This window comes from Aquarana catesbeiana, linkage group LG01 (genome assembly GCF_042186555.1).
Source record: "Aquarana catesbeiana isolate 2022-GZ linkage group LG01, ASM4218655v1, whole genome shotgun sequence".
NCBI classification, from domain to species: domain Eukaryota; kingdom Metazoa; phylum Chordata; class Amphibia; order Anura; family Ranidae; genus Aquarana; species Aquarana catesbeiana.
In genome coordinates, this window is record NC_133324.1 from 825,756,306 (window position 1) to 825,778,713 (window position 22,408).

The following is a 22,408-nucleotide window of genomic DNA, read 5'->3' on the forward strand; positions in this document are numbered from 1 at the left end:
ACTGCTACCAAAATCGGGAAGAGCTCAAGCAGCACAATGTTTCTAAAAAGCTTTTTTTCGAATCCACGCCTCCGGCCAAGCACCACAACTCCAATGCGATTCCTATATTGCCGCAAAACCCTTCGAACCCGCCGCGTCTGTGAACAAGCGAAAATCCGGAGCAAAAATGAAATCTGACTGAAAAAAGGACCTTCCTTTAAAGGACGTTAAAAAATTTGCCCACACCACCAAGTCATCCTTGAGGGGGGCCATCAAGCGTATGTGAGCAAAAAGGGATTTTAAACCTGAGGTTGAAATGTACAGACGTCGGGATAAAATCCTCCCTACCGTCATGATTTTACAAGCAAAAGCTGAGGCCCAATAACGACTACATCTCCTTCAACAACACCTTCCGCCTTCTTAAGAAAAAGGCAATAAGGTTCCTCATTTTGTCAATCTTATCCTGTGGCAGACTAAACTCCCTTGCCTCGGTATCAATCAAAATACCTAAAAACTCCATTAAAGTTGCAGGGAAACAAGTCTTCTCCGTGGCCAGTGGAACACCAAAATGTTCCATAATCTTGCCAAACAACCGCAACAGCCGAGACCAAAAGTCAGTTCCCCCTGGACCAATAAATAAAAAATCGTTCAAGTAATGCACTAGAGTCTTGCCCAGACTCAAAACACATAACCCAATGAAGAAAAGTGGAAAAAGATTTAAAATACGTGCAGGACAACGAACATCCCATAGGGAGACATTTATCAAAAAAATAACATCCGTCAAAATAAAAACCCAAAGAATTGAAAGCTAATGGGGAGATTGGCAAAAGCCTGAAAGCCGACTTCTCGTCAACTTTAGCCAACAAAGCCCCTAGGCCACAGGCCTCAACCTTCACAATTGCTTCCTCAAAAGTCGCATAATCAACCGAACATAGCAAGTTATCAATTGCGTCGTTCAACGATCCCCCTTTAGGAAAAGAGAGATGTTGTATCAGATGGAACGTATTTGGTTCCCTCTTGGGGACCACCCCCAGCGGAAAGATGCGGAAATCCTTGAAAGGTGGAGACTGAAAAGGACCCGCCATGCAAACCTCCCCTATCTCTTTAAAAACTTTCTCCCGCAGAACCTCCGGAAACCGATCGACCGACTTTAAATTGCCTACAATAATGCACCTAGGGCCTGAAAAAGAAGGAAGCAGAAAACCTACAGAAAAACCCTCAATTAGCAAACGCGCCTTCTCCTTGTTTGGATTTAACTCCAGCCATGGGCGCATGTTTTCCAGCCTCACTGGCATGCAGGCTTTTGGGAAAAATATCCCACTGAGACGGGGATCCAGATCCAGCCGTTTTCTTAAAGCATCGCACCACTGGATGTGGCCCTGCACAAAATGAGCACTCATGCCTATATTTACATTAGGCATTAAAGTGACATTGGTTTTCATTAAAAGAAAAACAGCAACCCCTGCGATAAACGGAGCTGACAGGGTTAACTGGATTCTGCTGAATAGCGTGCCCTCTTTAGGGCTGGATCAAATTAAGCCAAAGGCCCACTTACTTTATCCCCCATCCTGAGGATGGGTGGACCTCCAGCTTTTGGCGAAACAACTTATCGTAGGCGTACCAGCCCAAACCGCCAAAATTTTTATAAGCCTCCAACATGCGATCTAAATGCTGGAAAAGGCCTCCACTCAAATCAGGGTGCTTTTCTACTAACACTCTGGCAAAAACAAAAAATGCCTGTAGCCAATTATTGAAAGAGCGGGGTACAGATCTACACCTATCTTCCTCCTGCCTATCCTCCCCTTTCTTATCCGATTTCAAAATAAAATCCTTTGTAGCGGGAAGGAGGGATAACACATCCACAAATTCCCCCTTCCAGATTTTCTCCTTAACTGACATAGTTAAATGGTACCCCAAAGGAGAAATCTTACAGGGCATTGTCTCCTTCATACAGGATTCAGGTACTGACCGTCTAGTAACACCCATGCTAGCAGGAGTGGGAATGTGTGTATCCCTAACAAGTGTTGTGCTGCTTCGCTGACTCAGTGACACAGGAGGTGCTACCACAGGTGTGGAAACAGAGCTTGTAACAGCAGACCCGGGGGGGGATACAGCTAAAGAGGTAGGAAAGACAGGGGCAGAAATGTCAGCAGCAGAGAGAGCAGTAGAAATAGCTGACAGGTATACCAGAATGTCAAGAAACTCACCCTGCCCAGCTGGTTCAGATGTCACAGCTGGCACACTCAAGCTTGGCGGCATACCCTGGAAAAGTGTACCTGGAGCCACATCACTCTGTGGATCCGACAACTGTGGGACAGCTGCTGCTTGAAGACTGTCTGCTGGAGCAAGCAGCGCCGTTCTCTCCTGCCGCCCCCCTCGTGGTTAAGGATGCCCTCTGCCCCTCCTCCTGGCTGGTGACTTGGAGCAAGTCTGCCTCTTCTGTCCCGCCCATCTCCTGTGCACCGCCTCCAATCCGTCCTGTGCAGCTCCTCCCGCCAGCCTGGTATCCCCCGCCAGCCTGGTATCCTCCTCTTCGCCTCCCACGTCCACAAGCCGCTCGGGGGGCAAGCTCCGCCGCGTTCTCCTCTGAGGGGAGGGCTGCACTGGCTGTGGCCAAACCTCCTCCATTTTGACACCGCCCCTCAGGCTCCCCTCTTCAGTGTCAGCCATCTCCATGCAGTGTCTCAGCCACGCTTCTCCCCCACTACGCTCTGCTCTATGCATAAACCCTGGACCAAGTCCTCCATTGACACACAGCGCAGTACCTTGAAAGAGAGGGAGGGATGGTAGCTGTGTCCTCTGGATTCCTGGAGCTTTTTCTTCTGTAGTGCCGGCGCTGCAAGAGGAAGGAGAGACCCTCTGCAGCCCTTTTATTACGTCCCAGGGACATCCAGAACGTTCCTGGAATCCCCCCCTTCCCACATAGATCATAGGTCCCAGAAGACTGCGGGACCATTCACAAAGCGCAGCACGACTTCACTACCAGTTTCCCTTGCTTAAGATGCCGGCGCCTGGACCCGAATCGGATTGAAGAAATGGCTCAGGTGAGGACAGCGCTGGATCCCTGGACAGGAAAAAATGTCCTTATATTAAAAGTCAGCAGCTGCAGTAGATATATTGCAAATGTTAAAGAATTAAAGACTCATATGGCTATATATGTAATTGCCATCATCCCTTGAAATAGAATATAAGAATAAACCTCAAAATTTAGGATTTTAAAGGCAATTGAAAAAAGATAATACATTACACATTTAAAAAAACATATATAATTTTATTACAAATTGAATGAGATAAGAATTCCAAGAATGGAAGCAAAAGGACATCGGTGAGTTCCGATGAGATAAAGAAGATGGGGATATTGAACGCGTTTCGAAATGTGCAAGTATAAGCAAAATCTTCTTCAGGGAATAATACCACTTCTGAAAAAAGCACAATTTGTATTAAGAAAATCAAATATAAGGGTGATTGTATATGACTAATTGAACTCTTAAGGTTTGACCTCATTATATATGGTTTTGGTAAATCTGAAGACAAAAATCTGAAGAAAATCTAATAGTGTGTATGGGGTTTGCATTAGAGGTTGACCAATATATCGGCTGATATTTGGCCTTTTTTAAGAAATCGGCATCAGCCAATTTTTGTGCAAAAATCGGCCTATTACCTCCCTTCCCCACACTCCACTGATACTTTCACATTGAGCGGCTCTGAAACTGATTTGCAACTGAATGCAGAGAGAGGAGCTGTCAGAATTCAGCGTGATGTGGGCGGGAGGGTGGGCGGGATCCAGATATCAAACAGCAGCCAATGGGATGGGATCTGGGCGGGCCGCTATGTGTATGTGGCTCCACCCACTTTATAAAGCAGCACAATCATTGGCTGTTTGATAGCTGCAGGGCCCCACCCACCCCTGACATCACGCTTTATTCTGAGAGCTGGTCTCTGCATTCAGTTACATATAGCGTAACTGAAACTGACAAATCGGCTCAGTGTGAAACCTGCCAGTTCCAACCAGTGCCACCTGCCAGTGCCAACCAATGCCACCTGCTAGTGCCAACCAGTGCCACCTATCAGTGCCAACTGCCAGTGCCAATCAGTGCCACCTGCCAGTCGCCAGTGCCACCTGCCAGTGCCAATCAGTGCCAACTGCCAGTGCCAATCAGTGCCAACTGCCAGTGCCAACCAATTCCACCTTCCAGTGACACCTGCCAGTACCAATCAGTGCCACCTGACAATGCCAACCAGTGCCACCTGCCAGTGCCAATCAGTGGCAACCAGTGCCACCTGCCAAAAAAAGAAATAAAATATTGGCCGCAAAAATCGGCATCATATATTGGCCATCGGCCGGCCCGATTTCTAAATATCGGCCAGGGAAAAACCCATATCAGTCAACCTCTACTTTGCATAGAGGAAGCAGACTTTAGCGTTACTTTTGCTTTTAGTAAACTGAGCCCTATGTACAAAAATTCAGACAATTCCAACCCAACCTGATTTTCCAGTTACTGCAGTTGGCGTGAGCTCTAAGAAAGTTATGTGTGGGGCCTTTACACACTTCTTTCATTTTGTTGAAAGTGCAAGGATCAAGAACAGATCGCCAGCGTTTTCCTGTTATGATTCTTCTTTTTTTTTGCCATTTGAAAGTTCATCCCAGTGGATATGAGCATCCTAAACAGGTTAGAACCATTATGAATGTATGGAGAAAAGGGCAGGGACGGGTGTTTCTGATGTCATATCTTAGCTTTATATGGAATTGTATTAGACTATTGTATAGATGAATACTGCGGCTTTTTGTTGTCTTCTTTACCTGGGATCAGATCACATGAAATGCAAGTGGAGAGCCGAGTTTTCTCCAGTATAGATATGGGGACATTGATCTTATTTCCTTTAAAAACTTCCTGGGTTGTTAGCGTAGTCGTTATCATGTTCTGCTTGCAACTAAATAAACAATGGAGGTTTTAAAGCTTGGACCTTGTACAAATGTATGTGCAGCAAATGTACTAATATATACTAATTAATACTAATAAATGATGCCTAATAAGCCAATCTAAAGGCTGTTTTACTTTTTACATCAGCTGGTATTAATTCCAATTGGCAGTAAAGATCTGGAGGATTCAGGAAGGTTTTTTTTCAAACCTGATTGACTGATTAAAGTGGGCACATGCAGCAGAAAGGGTTCTTCTTCTACACTCTGTTGTTTGGTCTCTGTGTCGTGGTACCAGCTTTCCTGTGATATTTTATTCTGTATATGTTAAGAAAAATGATGTCCTCTGTGTAATGCCTGCCATACAAGTAACATACTGAAAATCCCCAGGACGACTAATGCCAGTGATGAACTGATGCAAAAAAAGAAAAGAAAAACAAGACTGGTGTAAGTGCAGCATAAAAAAACAGGATTGCTGTCAGCATAGCAAAATACCCCCAGGATTGATGTTGGCCTAGCAAAATACCCCCAGGATTGGTGTCAGTACTGTAAAATACCCCCAGGATTGGTGTCAGTACTGTAAAATACCCCCAGGATTGGTGTCAGTACTGTAAAATACCCCCAGGATTGGTGTCAGTACTGTAAAATACCCCCAGGATTGGTGTCAGTGCACAAAAAAACAGAAATGGTGTCAGTGCAGCAAAATATTCCAAGAATTTGTGTTAGTGAAGGAAAATACTCCCAAGATTGGTTTCGGTGCAGTAAAATCCCCTGGGTATTGGTGTCAGTGCAGTCAGAGATATCTTAGAGATATCTGTCAGTAGTAGGGGATTGAACAGCAGCTCTGACATTTAAACATTGTTACCCACATGTTGTATGTGTAATGCCTGCCATACTCTTTTTACATACATTTACTGAAAAATCCCCAGAACGACTAATATCAGTGATACAGTGATGCAAATAGAGAAAAGAAAAACAGGATTGGTGTCAGCACAGTAAAATACCCAATGGATTGGTGTCAGCACAGTAAAATACCTCATGAATTGGCGTCAGCACAGTAAAATACCTTGTGGATTGGTGTCAGCACAGTAAAATACCTCATGGATTGGTGTCAGCACAGTAAAATACCCCATGGATTGGTGTCAGCACAGTAAAATACCCCATGGATTGGTGTCAGCACAGTGAAATACCTCATGGATTGGTGTCAGCACAGTAAAATACCTCATGGATTGGTGTCAGCACAGTAAAATACCTCATGGATTGGTGTCAGCGCAGTAAAATACCCAATGGATTGGTGTTAGCAGAGTAAAATACCCCACGGATTGGTGTCAGCACAGTAAAAAACCCCACGGATTGGTGTCAGCACAGTAAAATACCCCTTGGATTGGTGTCAGCACAGTAAAATACCCCATGGATTGGTGTCAGCACAGTAAAATACCTCATGGATTGGTGTCAGCACAGTAAAATACCTCATGGATTGGTGTCAGCACAGTAAAATACCCCACGGATTGGTGTCAGCACAGTAAAAAACCCCACGGATTGGTGTCAGCACAGTAAAATACCCCTTGGATTGGTGTCAGCACAGTAAAATACCCCATGGATTGGTGTCAGCACAGTAAAATACCTTATGGATTGGTGTCAGCACAGTAAAATACCTCATGGATTGGTGTCAGCACAGTAAAATACCTCATGGATTGGTGTCAGCACAGTAAAATACCCCATGGATTGGCGTCAGCACAGTAAAATACCCCATGGATTGGTGTCAGCACAGTAAAATACCTCATGGATTGGTGTCAGCACAGTAAAATACCTCATGGATTGGTCTCAGCACAGTAAAATACCCCATGGATTGGCGTCAGCACAGTAAAATATCTGATGGATTGGTGTCAGCACAGTAAAATACCCCACGGATTGGTGTCAGCACAGTAAAATACCCCACGGATTGGTGTCAGCACAGTAAAATACCCCACGGATTGGTGTCAGCACAGTAAAATACCCCATGGATTGGTGTCAGCACAGTAAAATACCTCATGGATTGGTGTCAGCACAGTAAAATACCCCACGGATTGGTGTCAGCACAGTAAAATACCCCATGGATTGGTGTCAGCACAGTAAAATACTAATGGATTGGTGTCAGCACAGTAAAATACCCCATGGATTGGTGTCAGCACAGTAAAATACTCCATGGATTGGTGTCAGCACAGTAAAATACTCCATGGATTGGTGTCAGCACAGTAAAATACCCCATGGATTGGTGTCAGCACAGTAAAATACCCCGTGGATTGGTGTCAGAACAGTAAAATACCCCATGGATTGGTGTCAGCACAGTAAAATACCCCATGGATTGGTGTCAGCACAGTAAAATACCCCGTGGATTGGTGTCAGAACAGTAAAATACCCCATGGATTGGTGTCAGCACAGTAAAATACCCCATGGATTGGTGTCAGAACAGTAAAATACCCCATGGATTGGTGTCAGCACAGTAAAATACCCCATGGATTGGTGTCAGCACAGTAAAATACCCCATGGATTGGTGTCAGCGCAGTAAAATACCCCACCGATTGGTGTCAGCACAGTAAAATACCCCACCGATTGGTGTCAGCACAGTAAAATACCCCATGGATTGGTGTCAGAACAGTAAAATACCCCATGGATTGGTGTCAGAACAGTAAAATACCCCATGGATTGGTATCAGCAAAAAAAAAAAAAAAAACAGCATTGGTGTTCAGTGGTTTTACTTACCTCAGAACCTGCTACTATGATTCTCCCTTTCCTGCACTGCTGCCTCTAATACTCTGCACTGCACTTGCCACCTGCAGCGGGTGTCAATGCAATGCTAACGACACCAAAAATGCAGGTCGCAAACACAGTGCGCTTGTCTGCACCAGATCGTATGATACAGGAGTACCATGCAATCCATTAGTATACTACTTTTGTTGCAGTGCTGTGCAATTTCAGGCCATTCAAATGAATGGGACTAAAATTTACTGCACTTAAATTGAACAGGAATCGCACAGGAAAGTAAGCGGGTTCCTGTGCCTTAACTGGTGTGAACCGGCCCTGACAGAGGAAACACAGGTGTGGTGAACGTTCCAACACAGAGGCACTTCCTTGTGAACACTTTGGCAAGAGTTTGAACTCCCTTATCTCTTTCCATATCTACATCTAGGTACTACTTCCCCTATGCAGAATCCAGACGAGTCTGACAGCAGTATGAGTGCCATCATTTACATCTTACATTACATTACAGATAAAGGGAAATTGGAGCAGAATTTCTCCAGGAAATGTACATATTTCAGACTTTCTGTTATTCTGTTTTTATCCTTCCCAGTTAAACGTTTGAGTATAGATTTTATATTGTACCTGTGCAAGGTGATTGAAGTGAACAAAATCGAATGTATATGTGTGCAAAGATGCCTTCCTTGCCATCCACCATCTAGACAGTGTGACACCCTCATTTGGCCTTGTAACAGTCCCAACAGTTTGATATAACTGGGAGTTTTATTGGGGATGTCTTGCTTTTAGAAGCTCTGAGAAATATGAGAGAGCAGCTTAGGATATGACGTTCCAGCAACCTGCAAATCGGAAATGTCAGCTTTTGGTGCACAGCAGCTTTAGAGTTCATGCATACGGAGCATAAAAACATTGCTTATAGAGGGTTTTAGCGTTCTGTTTTTTGCCTGTAAAATCACCTCTATGTTAGTCTATGTGGCCATGCACATAAAAACACAAAATACGTGTTCCGAGAGAAGCTTAAAGTGGTTCACCTCCCTTTTCCTTACCTGAGCCCAATCTGATCCAGTGATGTGCACTAGAACAGCGGCTCCCGTCTCTGTCTCCCTCCTCGTTGGACTGATTGATAGCATTTAGAGCCATTGGCTCCCGCTCCTGTCAATCAAAAGCTGTGGCGCGGGGGGGGGGGGGGGCGGGGCCGTGTCCCACTGTCTGTATCAATAGACGCAGCAGGGGGAGAGAGCATGCACAGGTGCCCCCAGGGAAAGCCGCTTTCCCTGGGGGCACCAACCAAAAAGGAGGGGCCTGGAGCACCGACGGGGGGACCCCAGAAAAAGAGGATAGGGCCTGCTCTGTGCAAAAGCATTGCACAGAGCAGGTAAGTATACGCATGTTTGTTATTTGAATTGAAAATAAGGCCTGTGGATTATATACTTGACTAATGATCCCCGGACGATACCTGGCTAGGGTCTCTCCTGGTTTATGTGGACCAGAGCGTGGAGTCTTTTCCTCTTCCCCTTCCTTTTCTTTTTTCATCCTTTTTCTTACTGTTATTTCCTTCTTCTTGCTTTTGTGATTAAATGATTCGGACTGCTTAATTCCATGGTTGTGGGAGATAGAGCTTCCTTCTCTTCCTAGTTGAGGGGATTTGCACCTCCTGATGTGAAGGACGTACTCTGAACCCCATAAAATCACATTGCTATTCAACAATAGAAAAACATGCTGGGACTTCTATTGCCGCGTACACACGACCGGACTTTACGGCATACTTGGTCCGGCGTACCAGAGTCCGTCGGACAATTCGATCATGTGTGGGCTCCAGCTGACTTTTTTTTCTCAAAAGTTTGACGGACCTAGAAATGAAACATGTTTCAAATCTGTCCGATGGACTTGAGTCCGGTCGAAAAGTCCGCTCGTCTGTATGCTAGTCCGAGGGACAAAAACCGACGCTAGGGCAGCTATTGGCTACTGGCTATGAACTTCCTTGTTTAAGTCTGGTCATCACGTATGAATTGTTCGGACTTTGGTTGATCGTGTGTAGGCAAGTCCGTTCATTCGGAAAGTCCGTCGTAAAGTCCGTTGAAAAGTCCGCCGGACAAAGTCTGCCGTAAAGTCCGCTCGTGTGTACGCGGCATTTGTTTTACTGTCTCTTTGCAAACTACAAAATTAGACTGTGGTTGATTGAGAATCAATTTTGCAGTTTGCGATTCTATATCTTAGCAATGTGGTGAGGATAGCTATTTAAAGCCTCGTACACACGATCAGATTTTCCGATGGGAATTGTGTGAATACAGGCTGTTGGCAGAAAATCCTACTGTTTGTATGCTCCATCAGACAATTGTTGTCAGATTTTCCGCGGACAAATGTATAACAGGTTTTAAAATTTTCCGCTGACAAATGTCTGTTGGATCTTCCAAGTGTGTATAAACAAGTCCGCCGGACAAAAGTCCAAAGTACAAACACGCATGCTCGGAAGCAAGGACAAGCAAGAAGCGGTCGGTCTTGTAAGCTAGCTTTTGTAATGGAGAATTAACATTCGTGACGTGGCAAATTATGAAATCTTAAAATGCAGCGCATAATTCTCTTCTTCTTTAATGGGATAATAATGAAGCTGCTTTGCTGGTGATACTGATAGAGATATTACAAACAAATTTTTAGTGATATCAAGAATAATATTTTTTTTTTGGGCAAGTTACCAGAACACCATTATCCCGTAGTTTTTAAGTTCAAAGATACAACTATGTTGGTGTTAATTTTACATTGTATTTTTTTAAATGTAACTGCCTACTCCCAAACTGGCATTTGAAGTAAAACACATAGCGAAAGTTTATTCTCCACAATTTTTTTATTGTGCATTAAAAAAAGAAAACAAATAAAATTAGACATGCTATCTGTCAATAGAATTTAACCAAAAAGTGCATTCTATGCATCCAAAAATATAGAAAATATAACAAATCAAATCATTATTATTCAACCAAAAAATAAAATAAAAGCCTCGTGCTTGTGTCCTGCTCCTAATATAGGGGGTCAACAATGGCAAGAGTTGGTGAAAGCAGCGGTCCGTCATCCGGAGATAATTCCCAAAAACATCTGGATTATTCTCCTGGAGTTCCCGCAGCAAAGGCATATGACATAATTGGTCACGATCAATAAAGCAACCAATTTTTGGTCCAAGAACTCCACCTTCTCCTGTTCTTGGACTGGACTTGGGTTAGAGCAATAACTCCAAGGCCAATGATAAATAACATGTTATCTCCTCTGATTCCGCAACATGTCTGGTTGATGAACGGCCGTTCAGAAACTGAAAAGCACGAAATGAAAAGCACAAACTGAAAAGCGTTAAATGAAAAGTGCGAAATGAAAAGCGCAAATCAACACTCACCAAACTTCTACTAACACGAAATTAGCAGAAGGAGCCCAAAGGGTGGCGCTAAAGAGCTGAAAACCCACGTAGTACATCAGTACGTTTGTGTTTGTTGGCCGACAATTCCTTGCCGTTTTGTATGCAAGACAAAATCCAGGCACACGCCTTCGGACAAAAGTCTGAGGTTTTGTCTGCGGAAAATCCGATTCTGTGCACGAGGCTTTAGAGGGAATAGTACCTTGCCAATGCGAGGAATGTTGTAATGTGTCTTTCGCACTGTATTAGTGTAGTTACAATGCTTAACTTTTTGTCATTATTTTATATGCAGTTTATATTGTGAATATTGCATATTGTTCGAAATCAATATTGGATTTATTTTTATTTGTGAAAACCTTTAATAAAAAATATTGAAACAGAAAACAGAACAAGGGTTTAATACCGCTTTCAGAGCAAGAAAACCACTTGTACACACCTAAACGCATCTAAACAGGCAGGTCTGCAGATACATTTATTACAATGGCCAGAATAAATTAATATTCTAGTCAGTAGAATGCATTTATGCTCAAATGCAATGCGTGCATAATCGCACTTAAACTTTTGTGCAATATGCAGCTTTTAGTGCATTTTCCTGCCAACAGTTCTGGTGTTCAGTGGGGCTTTTTCAGATGCCCTGTGTGCATGAGGCCTCAAAGGAGAAATACAGCCAAAGCTCGTTTGGCTGTACTTCTCCTGTGGATCACAGGAGTGCAGATCATTCTGCACTTCTGTGATCAGTTTTCAGCAGACAGCAAGCTGAAGCCTGTTGTCGGCTGACGTTACAGAGCCGGTCCAGGCTGGGGAAAGATCAAGACTATATGGTCAGGATCCACCCGGATGCCTGGACCAGCACCTGACTCTGCTCCTCCTAGCAAACCGCTGAGAGCCTAAGCCAGCCACTCCCGCCCCCTCCACAACCCAGCACTCCAGTAAGCACGGGGGGCGGAGCAGAGCAGAGAGCCAGTGACTCGCAGTTACCAGCCCTCTGCTCACAGAGCACTGAGACCTGAGCAATCAGCAGTCTTTGATCACTCAGTTGTCAGCCTTAGAGCCACCAGGGGACCAATGCAGCATCCACCTAGTTAAGTATGATTTCTCTCTAAAAAAAAAAAACTAAACTTCTCTTTTATCCGCTTCAGCCCTGGAAGATTTTACCCCCTTCCTGACCAGAGCACTTTTTACAATTTGGCACTGTGTCGCTTTAACTGACAATTGCACGGTCGTGCGACACTGTACCCAAACGAAATTTGCGTCCTTTTTTTCCCACAAATAGAGCTTTCTTTTGGTGGTATTTGATTACCTCTGCAGTTTTTATTTTTTGCGCTATAAACAAAAAAAAGTGACAATTTTGAAAAAAAAAAAAAAAGGGTACTGCATGGTAACCAAAAAGTCAGACTTTATAGACATAGAAACAATGGAGAAGTAATAGAGATAATGTTCACGTTATTTATTGTAAAAAAATCATCATATATACACATTGTTCAAAAAGAATAAAACCATAGACAAATAATACAATTTGTACATTGAGCCCTTGTGCGTCTATGCGTTTCGCCGTGAGGCTTCTTCAGGACAAAACGAGGTTCAAAATTGTAACAAAATAGAGACAAAAGTGAATCTCACTATCTACAAGAAAGTGAGCCTCATGTACAAATTCGTAGCAGCCGGAAGGTTCCCAAGGATATGGAATGCTTATAGCAAATGTTTTATTTTATATATATTGCTATAGCAGGGGCAGATGTACGTCAAATTTCCAAGGGTAAGAATGACCAAACAGGTGATCAGACATAGAAAAGTCCAAAATCTATAAAGGAGAGGTCTTGGTAATGTTCAACCATATCAATAGCATGTAGCAAAGCTCAGATAAAGTATATTGCTTGAACCTTGGAATGAATAAATGTGCCCCTGGGAGACAGCCGGGTGCTGTACACTTTTGGTCTTTTCTATGTCTGATCGCCTGTTTGGTCATTCTTACCTTTGGAGATTTGACGTACTCTATTTTGTTACAATTTTGAACCTCGAATTTGTACATGAGGCTCACTTTCTTGTAGATAGTGAGATTCACTTTTGTCTCTATTTTGTTACAATTTTGAACCTCGTTTTGTCCTGAAGAAGCCTCACGGCGAAACGCATAGACGCACAAGGGCTCAATGTACAAATTGTATCATTTGTCTATGGTTTTATTCTTTTTGAACACTGTGTATATATGATGATTTTTTTTCAATAAATAGTGTGAACATTATTTCTATTACTTCTCCATTGTTTCTATGCCTATAAAGTCTGACTTTTTGGTTACCATGCAGTACGGTCGGCAAGTGGTTAAAGTCGTATGCCAACTAAAACTCTAAAACTTTTTTCTAGTTTTGTATAGGTTACAACGTATGTCAAGTTATTGTTGTTGTTTGTGTCCTCCCCCGGATATACTTTATATCCGAAAAGTTGCAATTGCATCTCTACTAGAACAGGCAGGCACTCCCATTGAAAGACATCCCCTCTGTTCCTTTTTTGGGTGATAACTGTAAAATTCTAGATTTTCACTTGGCATTGTATCAACATGAAAAGTGAGAGTGACTCTTCCAAACATGGACATGGGCAGCAACAAAAATCTGAGAAAGGTTCTAACCATTTCCCACAACAAAAAAGTTTTGGGTTAAGTTCTGTTTTAACCACTTGAGCTCTGGAATCAAGACCAGGCTATTTTGTGCAGTCATGCAATGCTGAACCCAAACAAAATTTATATACTGTAATGTATTTCACACAAATAGAGCTTTGTTTTTGTGGTATTTGATAACCACTGTATTTTTTTTGCTATATAAACATAAACCAAAAATTTAAAAATAATTTCTACTTTCTATTATAAAACATATTAAAAAAAATACATTTAGGCTAAAATGTATTCTGCTATATGTCTTTGTTAAAACAAATCATAAAAAGTGTATATTCATTGGTTTGCATTAAAGTCATAGCCTCTGCAAACTATGGAATACATATTTGAAAACTGACCCATTTTTGGAAGGTAGACAGTCTAAACTATTTAGTAAGAGGCATGGTGAGTTTTTTGAAGTTGCAGTTTTTTTGTCACAATTTGTTGGAAAATGAAAAAATGCAATATTTTATTTTACTTTTTTTTTTACACTGTCACCAGTGCAGTACAGCGTCATCATATGACTGATCAAAGATACTGACTGGTGAAAGTATGTTAAAAAAAAATTAAATAATCATTTTTATTCAATTCTTTAAACATTTTATTTTCCTTTTTAAAAGCGGTTGTATACCCTAATTTGTCATTTTTACCTACAGGTAAGCCTATAATAAGGCTTACCTGTAGGTAAAATTAATATCTCCTAAACCTGTACAGTTTAGGAGATATTCCCTTTGCATGCAGCCGCTGATGTCAGCGGTACATGCACTCTGAATGCCCGACTGAAGGTCCGGCAGACGCTGCTGGACCTTGCCGGGAAGAAGACTCCCGCGGGCAGAGGCGGCTCTCTAATTAGGCAAATTAGGCGGTCGCCTAAGGCCTCGCACTCATAGGGGCCTCGCGGCCTCCTAATTTGCCTGTTCTCAATCACTGAAGTTGACGCCGCCGGCTCCGCCTACCCCCACTGGGACTCTGTGGCTTAGGAGCTGATGGGCAAATCAGATACTGCCCGCAGCCTGAGGAATAGCGGCCTCATCACGGAGTGTCCCAGTCCGTGGGGCCTCATGTGTAAGTTTTGCCTAAGGCCTCACAAAGCCTAGAGCCGCCTCTGCCCGCGGGAGTGACGTCATCGCGGCTCTGGCCACTCACAGCGCCGGAGCCGTGAACCCGGAAGAAATGTTGAGGGCAAGATGTCAGCTCCCTCTGTGTGGACCGGGCTGTGATACGGGGACCTCCTTGTAAGGTAAGTATTTAATAATGAGCTAGTATGCGGTGCATACTAGCTCATTATGCCTTTGCCCTGCAGGGTTTTTTTTTTCTTTTTTTTTCTTTTTTTTGATGTCCAGGTATACAACCGCTTTAACATTTTAAAATTTTGTGTTACTATTTTTTTTAACATTCTTGTCAGAGTAATTCAGTGTCACCATGGTACCACTGTTCTACTCTGGGGGGGTACATTCATGACAGCTGTGATTACTTTTGATCTTTGATTGGCTACAGCCAATCACATGGTACAGGGTGCTGTGATTGGGCAAGGTACCATGTGATAGCTGTGGGCCAAAGACAGCCTTATTTTGCAAGAAACACAACTGTTGTGAATGAAATTAAGTCATAACAGCTTTGTTGACACTGTGGTCATATGATTGCATAGCAGGTGGTCGGGTACTGGTATACGCAACACGTGTGTCTGGTAAACACCGGTCCTGGGAGCTGCGTGCTGGGTAGCTCAGGGGGTGCGCAGCACACCCCTAATCCGGAACAGGTTGGATATACTGTGGGCGGTCTGTAAGTGGATAAATGCTTTCTTTGAGTGTTTTTCCTTTGCATAAATTATTTTTATTCACTTGTAATGTCTTTGAAATGCTAGAAAGTTTGACTACTTCAGGAAGAGTCAATTCTCTAGCACAGCCCCTCCCTCTTTGCATTTCATAGCCCCTCCTCTTCTGGGAGTGTCTGATTACTGTCTTTGCTGGCCATTTGTTCGGAAATTGTTCAAAAAGACTCCTCCATCCACACAAGCGAGGTGGATGGAGGAATCACCCCGCCAGGACATAGTACAGTGTGACTCACCACTGTCACAATACACTGAATATCCATGTCTCTTTGACAGAAATCAATCAAATGATTGTCTTCTGTCAAGCAGGAACAGCCACACACGGTTCCGGCTGAAGTGGTTGAATTTCGATCCGTCTGTTTCCAGCTTTACGTTCGACCTCCTTACATAACCTTTTATGTAGCTGGGTAAAAGCAGAATACTATATCGTGTCACTTGAAGTGACAGCTCGAAATTTACTGGGGCTGCTGACGTCACATCCAAGATGGTGGCACCCAGCAGTGGTCTCAGGGCTTTCAGATGTCCACACAAGGGAGACTAACAGGTAAATAACATGCAAAATGTACTTAAAATGTATCTAATAGGAAGATTTCTATTGAAATTATTGGTCAACAGAGTCTCCTTAATTTTTTAAGTGATATAAGAAAATGAAGGGTAGTTCCATCTATAAAATAAAATTATTTTCAGTTGTACTGGACCTTTCATATTAGATCATATAATCCTGCATTTTACTTGTAAAAGTGGGAAAGTCCTTACGTACATGTTATTTTTTATGTTGGTACATGGCACCTCTTCAGTTGCTTGATAGGCAAAATCATGGCTAATCAGCCAATCATGGTCCGAAAAAGAGAAAATATCCAGCGAGTGGCTGTTTGGTGGACAAAAATGCCTTGTTGATGTCGGAGGTCAGAGGAGAATGGGCAGACTGGTTCCAGATGATAGAAAGGCATCAGTAACTAAAATAACCACTCGTTTAAACCCCACCCGAGTATTGTTGCTGACCATCTCCATCCCTTTATAACTACAGTGTACACATCTTCTGATGGCTCCTTCCAGCAGGATAATACACCATGTCACAAAGATCAAATCATCTCACCACTGGTTTCTTCAACATGACAATGAGATCACTGTACTCCAATGGCCTCCACAGTCACCAGATCTCAATCCAATAGTAACACCTTTGGCATGTGGTGGAACGGTAGATTCACATCACGGATGTGCAGCTGACAAATCTGCAGCAACTGCGTGATGCCATCATGTCAATATGGACCAAAATCTCTGTGGAATGTTCCCAAAATCTTGTTGAACCTATGCCACAAAGAATTAAGGCAGTTCTGAAGGCAAAAGGGGGTCCAACTCAGTACAAGCTAATAAAGTGGCCGGGGAGATATATGTATATCTTCAACCATAAAAATGTCCCTTTTCTTGTGGTTAGGCCAGTGCCCTCGCTTCCCTTTCTGCAGTTGTGTCCTTTAGCTAGTCGGCTGCTATAGAGACACACATGCGTTCTCTTTATGGGGGCTGAGTACATCCATTGGAAGCCTGTCACTTCCCTACTCGGAGTCTTTTTTATAACCAAGAAGTTGTGGGAATGTTGTAGTTTGTCCCAGATCCAGCAGCGGTGTCAAGGAATCTAGGTAAGTGTTTGGGAATGGGGGGACATTTTTTTTTTTACCTCAAAGCAGAGAATGGATTAAGGTGAAAAAAAACAAACAAAACTAGCATTTAGTACTAAAGTTTAAAGAAAGGCTCTGTGAATGTATTATTGCTATGGGTTCACACTAAATGTGGAGCAAGCATTTCTTGCTAACTTTTCTTGCTTATCTCAGACGACATAAGAACAGGAAATCCTTTCATTGCTTTTATCAGCGTTTACAGTCTGAATTCAGGGTGCCAATTCATCCTCAAATTATTTTAAAACAATCATTACCAACGTCAGTTTACATAGAATGCTGTTAATGTGCTAGGGGGACACACTTTTGTTAAAATTCTCAGTTCTTGGGCCAGGAAAAATGCTGACATTTTGTGTAACAATACCAATTGTTCATTTTCATAACACACTGTTTACCAGGGATCCCTATAGAATTTATAGCAGCACCCTCGGGATTTACTAGCAACATTTACAAAAGGAAAATACAAAGATTTTTGCCAATTAGTTAAATATTAAGAGTTGATGAAACTTAAAACTGAACTCCAGGTACAAAAACATTATTGTGGACTTTAAAGGCACACATGAATGTCATTGAAAGAGTATACAGAGTGTATTATAATTCAAAAAAATATTTATTAATGATTAAACATAGTAACTAAAATTGTACGTATGAAAAGATGGAATGTCTAGACAGTTCATGATGTTGTCACCATATTTTAAGAAAGAAAACATATATGAAGTCCTCTTGCACTCTTGGGGTGCAAGAGGACTTCATATATGTTTTCTTTCTTAAAATATGGTGACAACATCATGAACTGTCTAGACATTCCATCTTTTCATATTTTCATATGTACAATTTTAGCTACTATTTTTAATCATTAATAAATATTTTTTTGCATTATAATACACTCTGTATACTCTTTCAGTTACATTCATATGTCCACCATAGGGGATATTTTCTTTTCTGCTTCCAATACTGGATGTGGCACTATATTGGCATAATATTACTGTTCTGCTCTTTTTGTCCAGGTACAAAAACGTTCATTTAAAGTGTTTGTAAACCCTTACATACTGGCCTTATGTTATACACAGAGATGAAAAAAATCCTCTTTCATAAGTTGTACCTGTTTATCTTCGATCTTCTCTTCTCTACAGTTCAGAATATATAAGGGGACAGAGAGCCACACTCCAGAGCTCAGTAAGGAGAGCTCTGAGAGCTGATTGGAGGGAAGCCCCCCCCCCCCCCACCCCCCTTTCACACATCTCACAGGAACAGAGTTAAAGCTGTCAATCAGCTGGAGGTCCCTCCCCATCACCTTTTTTCTCTTGGCTTCAGGAAGACTTGTCAGAAGTGATTCATTCGGATAGCAGAGGAGCAGACAGAAAGGAGAAGTCCAGCCTGAGCTTGTTTGGCTGGGCTTCTCCTAAGGGTCACAAGAGTGCAATTCATTTTGCACTCCTGTGACCCGTTTTCAGCAGAGAGCGGTCTGAAGTCCATTCTCTGCTGATGTCATACAGATCAGTCCAGGAAATGCATCATCCCGACTCTGGGAGTCTGGATCCGCCAGGTGCCTGGACTGATGGCCGCTCCCCACCCCTCCACAGCTCAGCGTTCCAATGAGCGTGGAGGAGCAGAGCAGGAGAGCTACTGACTGACAGACAGCAGCTCTCTGCTCGTGGAGCTGAGATAACCGAGCCATCGGCGGTGTTCGTTGGCTTGGTTCTCAGTGCAGAGGCGGCAGGGGACAGATGCAGCATCAGCCCGATGCTGCATCCACCTAGGTAAGTATGATTATGAGATATTGTTTCCCATACTTCTCTTTTAAAGTAGAACTATGGGCAAAACTTTTTTTTTCATTTTGGATAGAGTAAGGGAAGAATATAACCCCTGTCAGATTTTTTTTTCACCATCTCTATTTCATTGCAGAGATTGCCAACCAGAGCACGCCAATTTACGTCGGCAGAATGGCACTGGTAGGCAAAAGGGCGTACAGGTACGTCCCCTTTTAAAAGTAGAGTCACGGGCGCCGCAGTCTCCGTGACCGCAGTTCCTGCAGACTCGATGTCCTCCAGGTGCCTATGATCATGTCACGGAGAGGAAGAACAGGGAGATGCTTTTGTAAACAAAGCATTTCTCCGTTCTGCCTAGTGACAGGACAGTGATCACAGCTCTCTGTCATCAAGAGCAGTGATCACTGTCCTGTGTGTTGAAGCCCATCCCCCTCACAGTTAGAATCACTCCCTAGGACACACTTAACCCCTTCACTGCCCCCTAGTGTATCATGTATCAATGCAAAAAAAAGTTTTAAAAATGGCAGTGATTTTAATAATGCTTAAAGTGAAACAATAAAAATGAAATGTTCCTTTAAATATCGTGCCTATATATATATATACTAGACAGGCTGCATATATATATATATATATCATATACAGTACCACTAACTGAATAACCTGCCTGCTTAATCTAAATCAAGCTATCTCTCTGTCCACGCCAACAAGGGAATCGCCTAATACCGAAATCAGGTTATGTCCCTGACTTCTGAGGTGTCCTCTGATTGAGAGGTTTGCAATGACAAAGGGACCGCATTACTGCGCAGGCGTGAGATTGGGAGGTGCATGCTGGGTAGCCAGCTGCACCGATTCCTGGAAGCAAACCGCAGCAGGCTTCAGATGCCCACATCCACCATGGTCCCTGCCTGCTGATGAGATTCTGTGATCGATTACAGATGTCACAATAACTGGTAGGAATACAGTTATTACAATAACAATTATTGCAGAACTAATAACAATCATGGTAGTACTTTAAAAAAAAAAAAAAAGAAATGTTGTGGATACTAGAGCTCCGCTTTAAACACTGCTCTGAATACAGAAGGCCATTGTATAGGGCAGTGTACAATCTTGGCATTGCTCTAGGATTCCCTTTACTGTCCAGTTGTCAAAGCAGGTACAATGAACAGGGGAGAAATATTTGATGGCATCTGATAGCAAAATCATTGGATCCAGCATCACAGGGAGTCATTGGGGTCAGTGGTAGCTGGTGCTCAAATTTCTTGGGGTGGCAGCCCCCCCCCCCAGCCAGCCAGCTAGCCAGCCATCCATCCAGGCCCCCCCCCCCCATCTCCCTTTTAGAGAATACAGAAGCAAGTATCGTTTTGTTGTGATAGTGACAGGTAATTTGTATGGAATTTGTTAATGATAAGGAGAAAAGCAGTAAAATAGATCCCCTGTAAGCAGTAATAATAGATCCCCCAGGAGCAACAATAGACCCCCGGCAGCAACAACAGATCTCCCCAAAGCCAGCATCAATAGACTCTCCAGCAGCCAGCAACAATAGACCCCACCCTCAATAGTACATCCCTCCTAACAATAACTGACCCATCAGCAATATAAGACCCACCCCCAGCAACAATAGGTCCCCCACCAGCAACAATAGACCCCCCTGCAAAACTAGATCCCCCAGCAGCCAGTATCAATAGACCCTGCAGCTCACTCCAGCACCCCTTATCACATACAGTCAGTGCTTGAACTGCGATCCTTTGCGTTCCCACTGAAAAAAAGTCCTGGTCTCTCTCAAAATGTGAGATATAAGGAGGTAGGATTTTTACAGATACTAGAATCGGTATCAGTATCGGTGCCGATACCGAGTATTTGCACAAGTATCGGTACTTGTGCAAATGCACCGATACCTGAAACCGATACTTTCAGGCTTGGTTGTTTGAGCTGTCACTGGATCTCCCCAGTGTTAAAGAAGTCCGGTAAGTGGAGCTGTCAAAACAAAAGCAGCCAGGAATTTTTTTTACCAACATTGCTCAGCCCTGAAACACTAAAATAAAAATAAACATTGTTTCTTTTTGTATATTTCTGTTTCTTCATCTACAGATCAAAGGGATGAACAAATGTTCCTCTGTTTAACCCCTTAATAACCCTTAATTCACTCTAAGCCTTAATTAACTCCCTATTCTCCTCCATTTAATTATTATTTTCCTGCTTTTTTCTTTTGTTCACGTCTATTTTATAAACGATAAACAATTAAAACTTTTTTTTTGTTTGCTTTGTTAGTGAATATTTTTACATATATATATTAACATATATTTACACATTTCACATTGAAAAAGCACTAAATTAAAAAAAAAAAATCAATGTATTTCATTTGTAAATAACATTTCAATGCTTTGTACCATTGCTGACAGCTGAAGTTAAAAAATACAGTTGCGCTAGGTATCGGTAATTGGTATCGGCGAGTACTAAAAAAAAAGTATCGGTACTTGTACTCATTGTAAAAAAAATGGTATTGGTGCATCCCTATAAGGAGGATTTGGTTCAGTCAGGGCAGGTAAAGGAAGTTTTTTGTTTACCTTATGGGGCTTGTGCACCACATGGATATGGTACTAGTTTCAACTGTCATAATGGAGAGAGTGGATGGAAGTCATCACAGCTATACCACTCATCACGTTATTTCTGTTAATGATGGCATCAAATAGAAGGATCACAGCAATCTCTTGTTTCTTTATGGTACATCACGGGACACAGAGCCATAGTAGTTACTATGTGGGTTATATAGGCCACCTTTAGGTGATGGACACTGGCACACCCTAAGACTGGAACCTCACTCCCTATATAACCCCTCCCATTACTGGGAGTACCTAAGTTTTTTCGCCAGTGTCTAAGGTGTTGGTCACGAGTAAAGATGTGCTATGCTAAGCTCCGCTGGAGTAATCTTTGTTGGGGCAAGCTATGCAGCCGGATCCATTCAAAGTGTCTTTATAGGCCAAATTGAATGGTACCCGGGCCTCGTGGTGGAAGAAACGAGGTTCAGCCCATAACGCTTCTCTTTTTGAGAGCTGGACCCCGGGATCCAGTGCTTTTGGTTTTTTTAGCCATAAAGTTTCCTGGCCGGGTGCTATACGGGTTCAAGGGAGTGGAAACCCTGATAAAAAGGGGTCCCAGTCCTTGAAGGTTTTTTAAACGGAGCCCGCCTTGAGAGGTGAAGATTTGGTTTTACACAGAATCCTTGCAGCGGGATAAGGTAAGTGGAGATTCCTAAAGAATTTTAAATTTTCTTATGGATTTTCTACTTTAAAGTAAATGTTGTCATGTCTAAAGTCACCACCGGGGGCTGTAAAGAGCACGTACCTTGTTCATGCTTTCCATATCTCGCTTTGTGTCAGCAGAAGCTGCAGGCTTCCTCCGGCTAAGCAGTCCCAAGCCTTCAATAAGATGTTGGAGGGGGGATTTTTTTCCTAAAACACCCCCCA

At 42.8% G+C, this 22,408-nt stretch overlaps 1 protein-coding gene across 2 annotated transcripts in view; it reads left to right on the plus strand.

Moving 5' to 3' along the window:
- TEC (tec protein tyrosine kinase) overlaps window positions 1-22,408 on the plus strand; it is a 145,515-nt gene that overhangs the window by 30,772 nt on the left and 92,335 nt on the right. The window contains exon 1 of one of the 2 annotated variants that reach the window (XM_073608478.1): window positions 4,497-4,649. The exons of the other annotated variant lie outside the window; for it this stretch is intronic. Coding sequence (XP_073464579.1) covers window positions 4,633-4,649 — 17 coding nt within the window. The 5' untranslated portion in view covers window positions 4,497-4,632. Of the gene's footprint in view, window positions 1-4,496; window positions 4,650-22,408 lie in introns of those variants that run through there. 2 annotated transcript variants of the gene reach the window in all.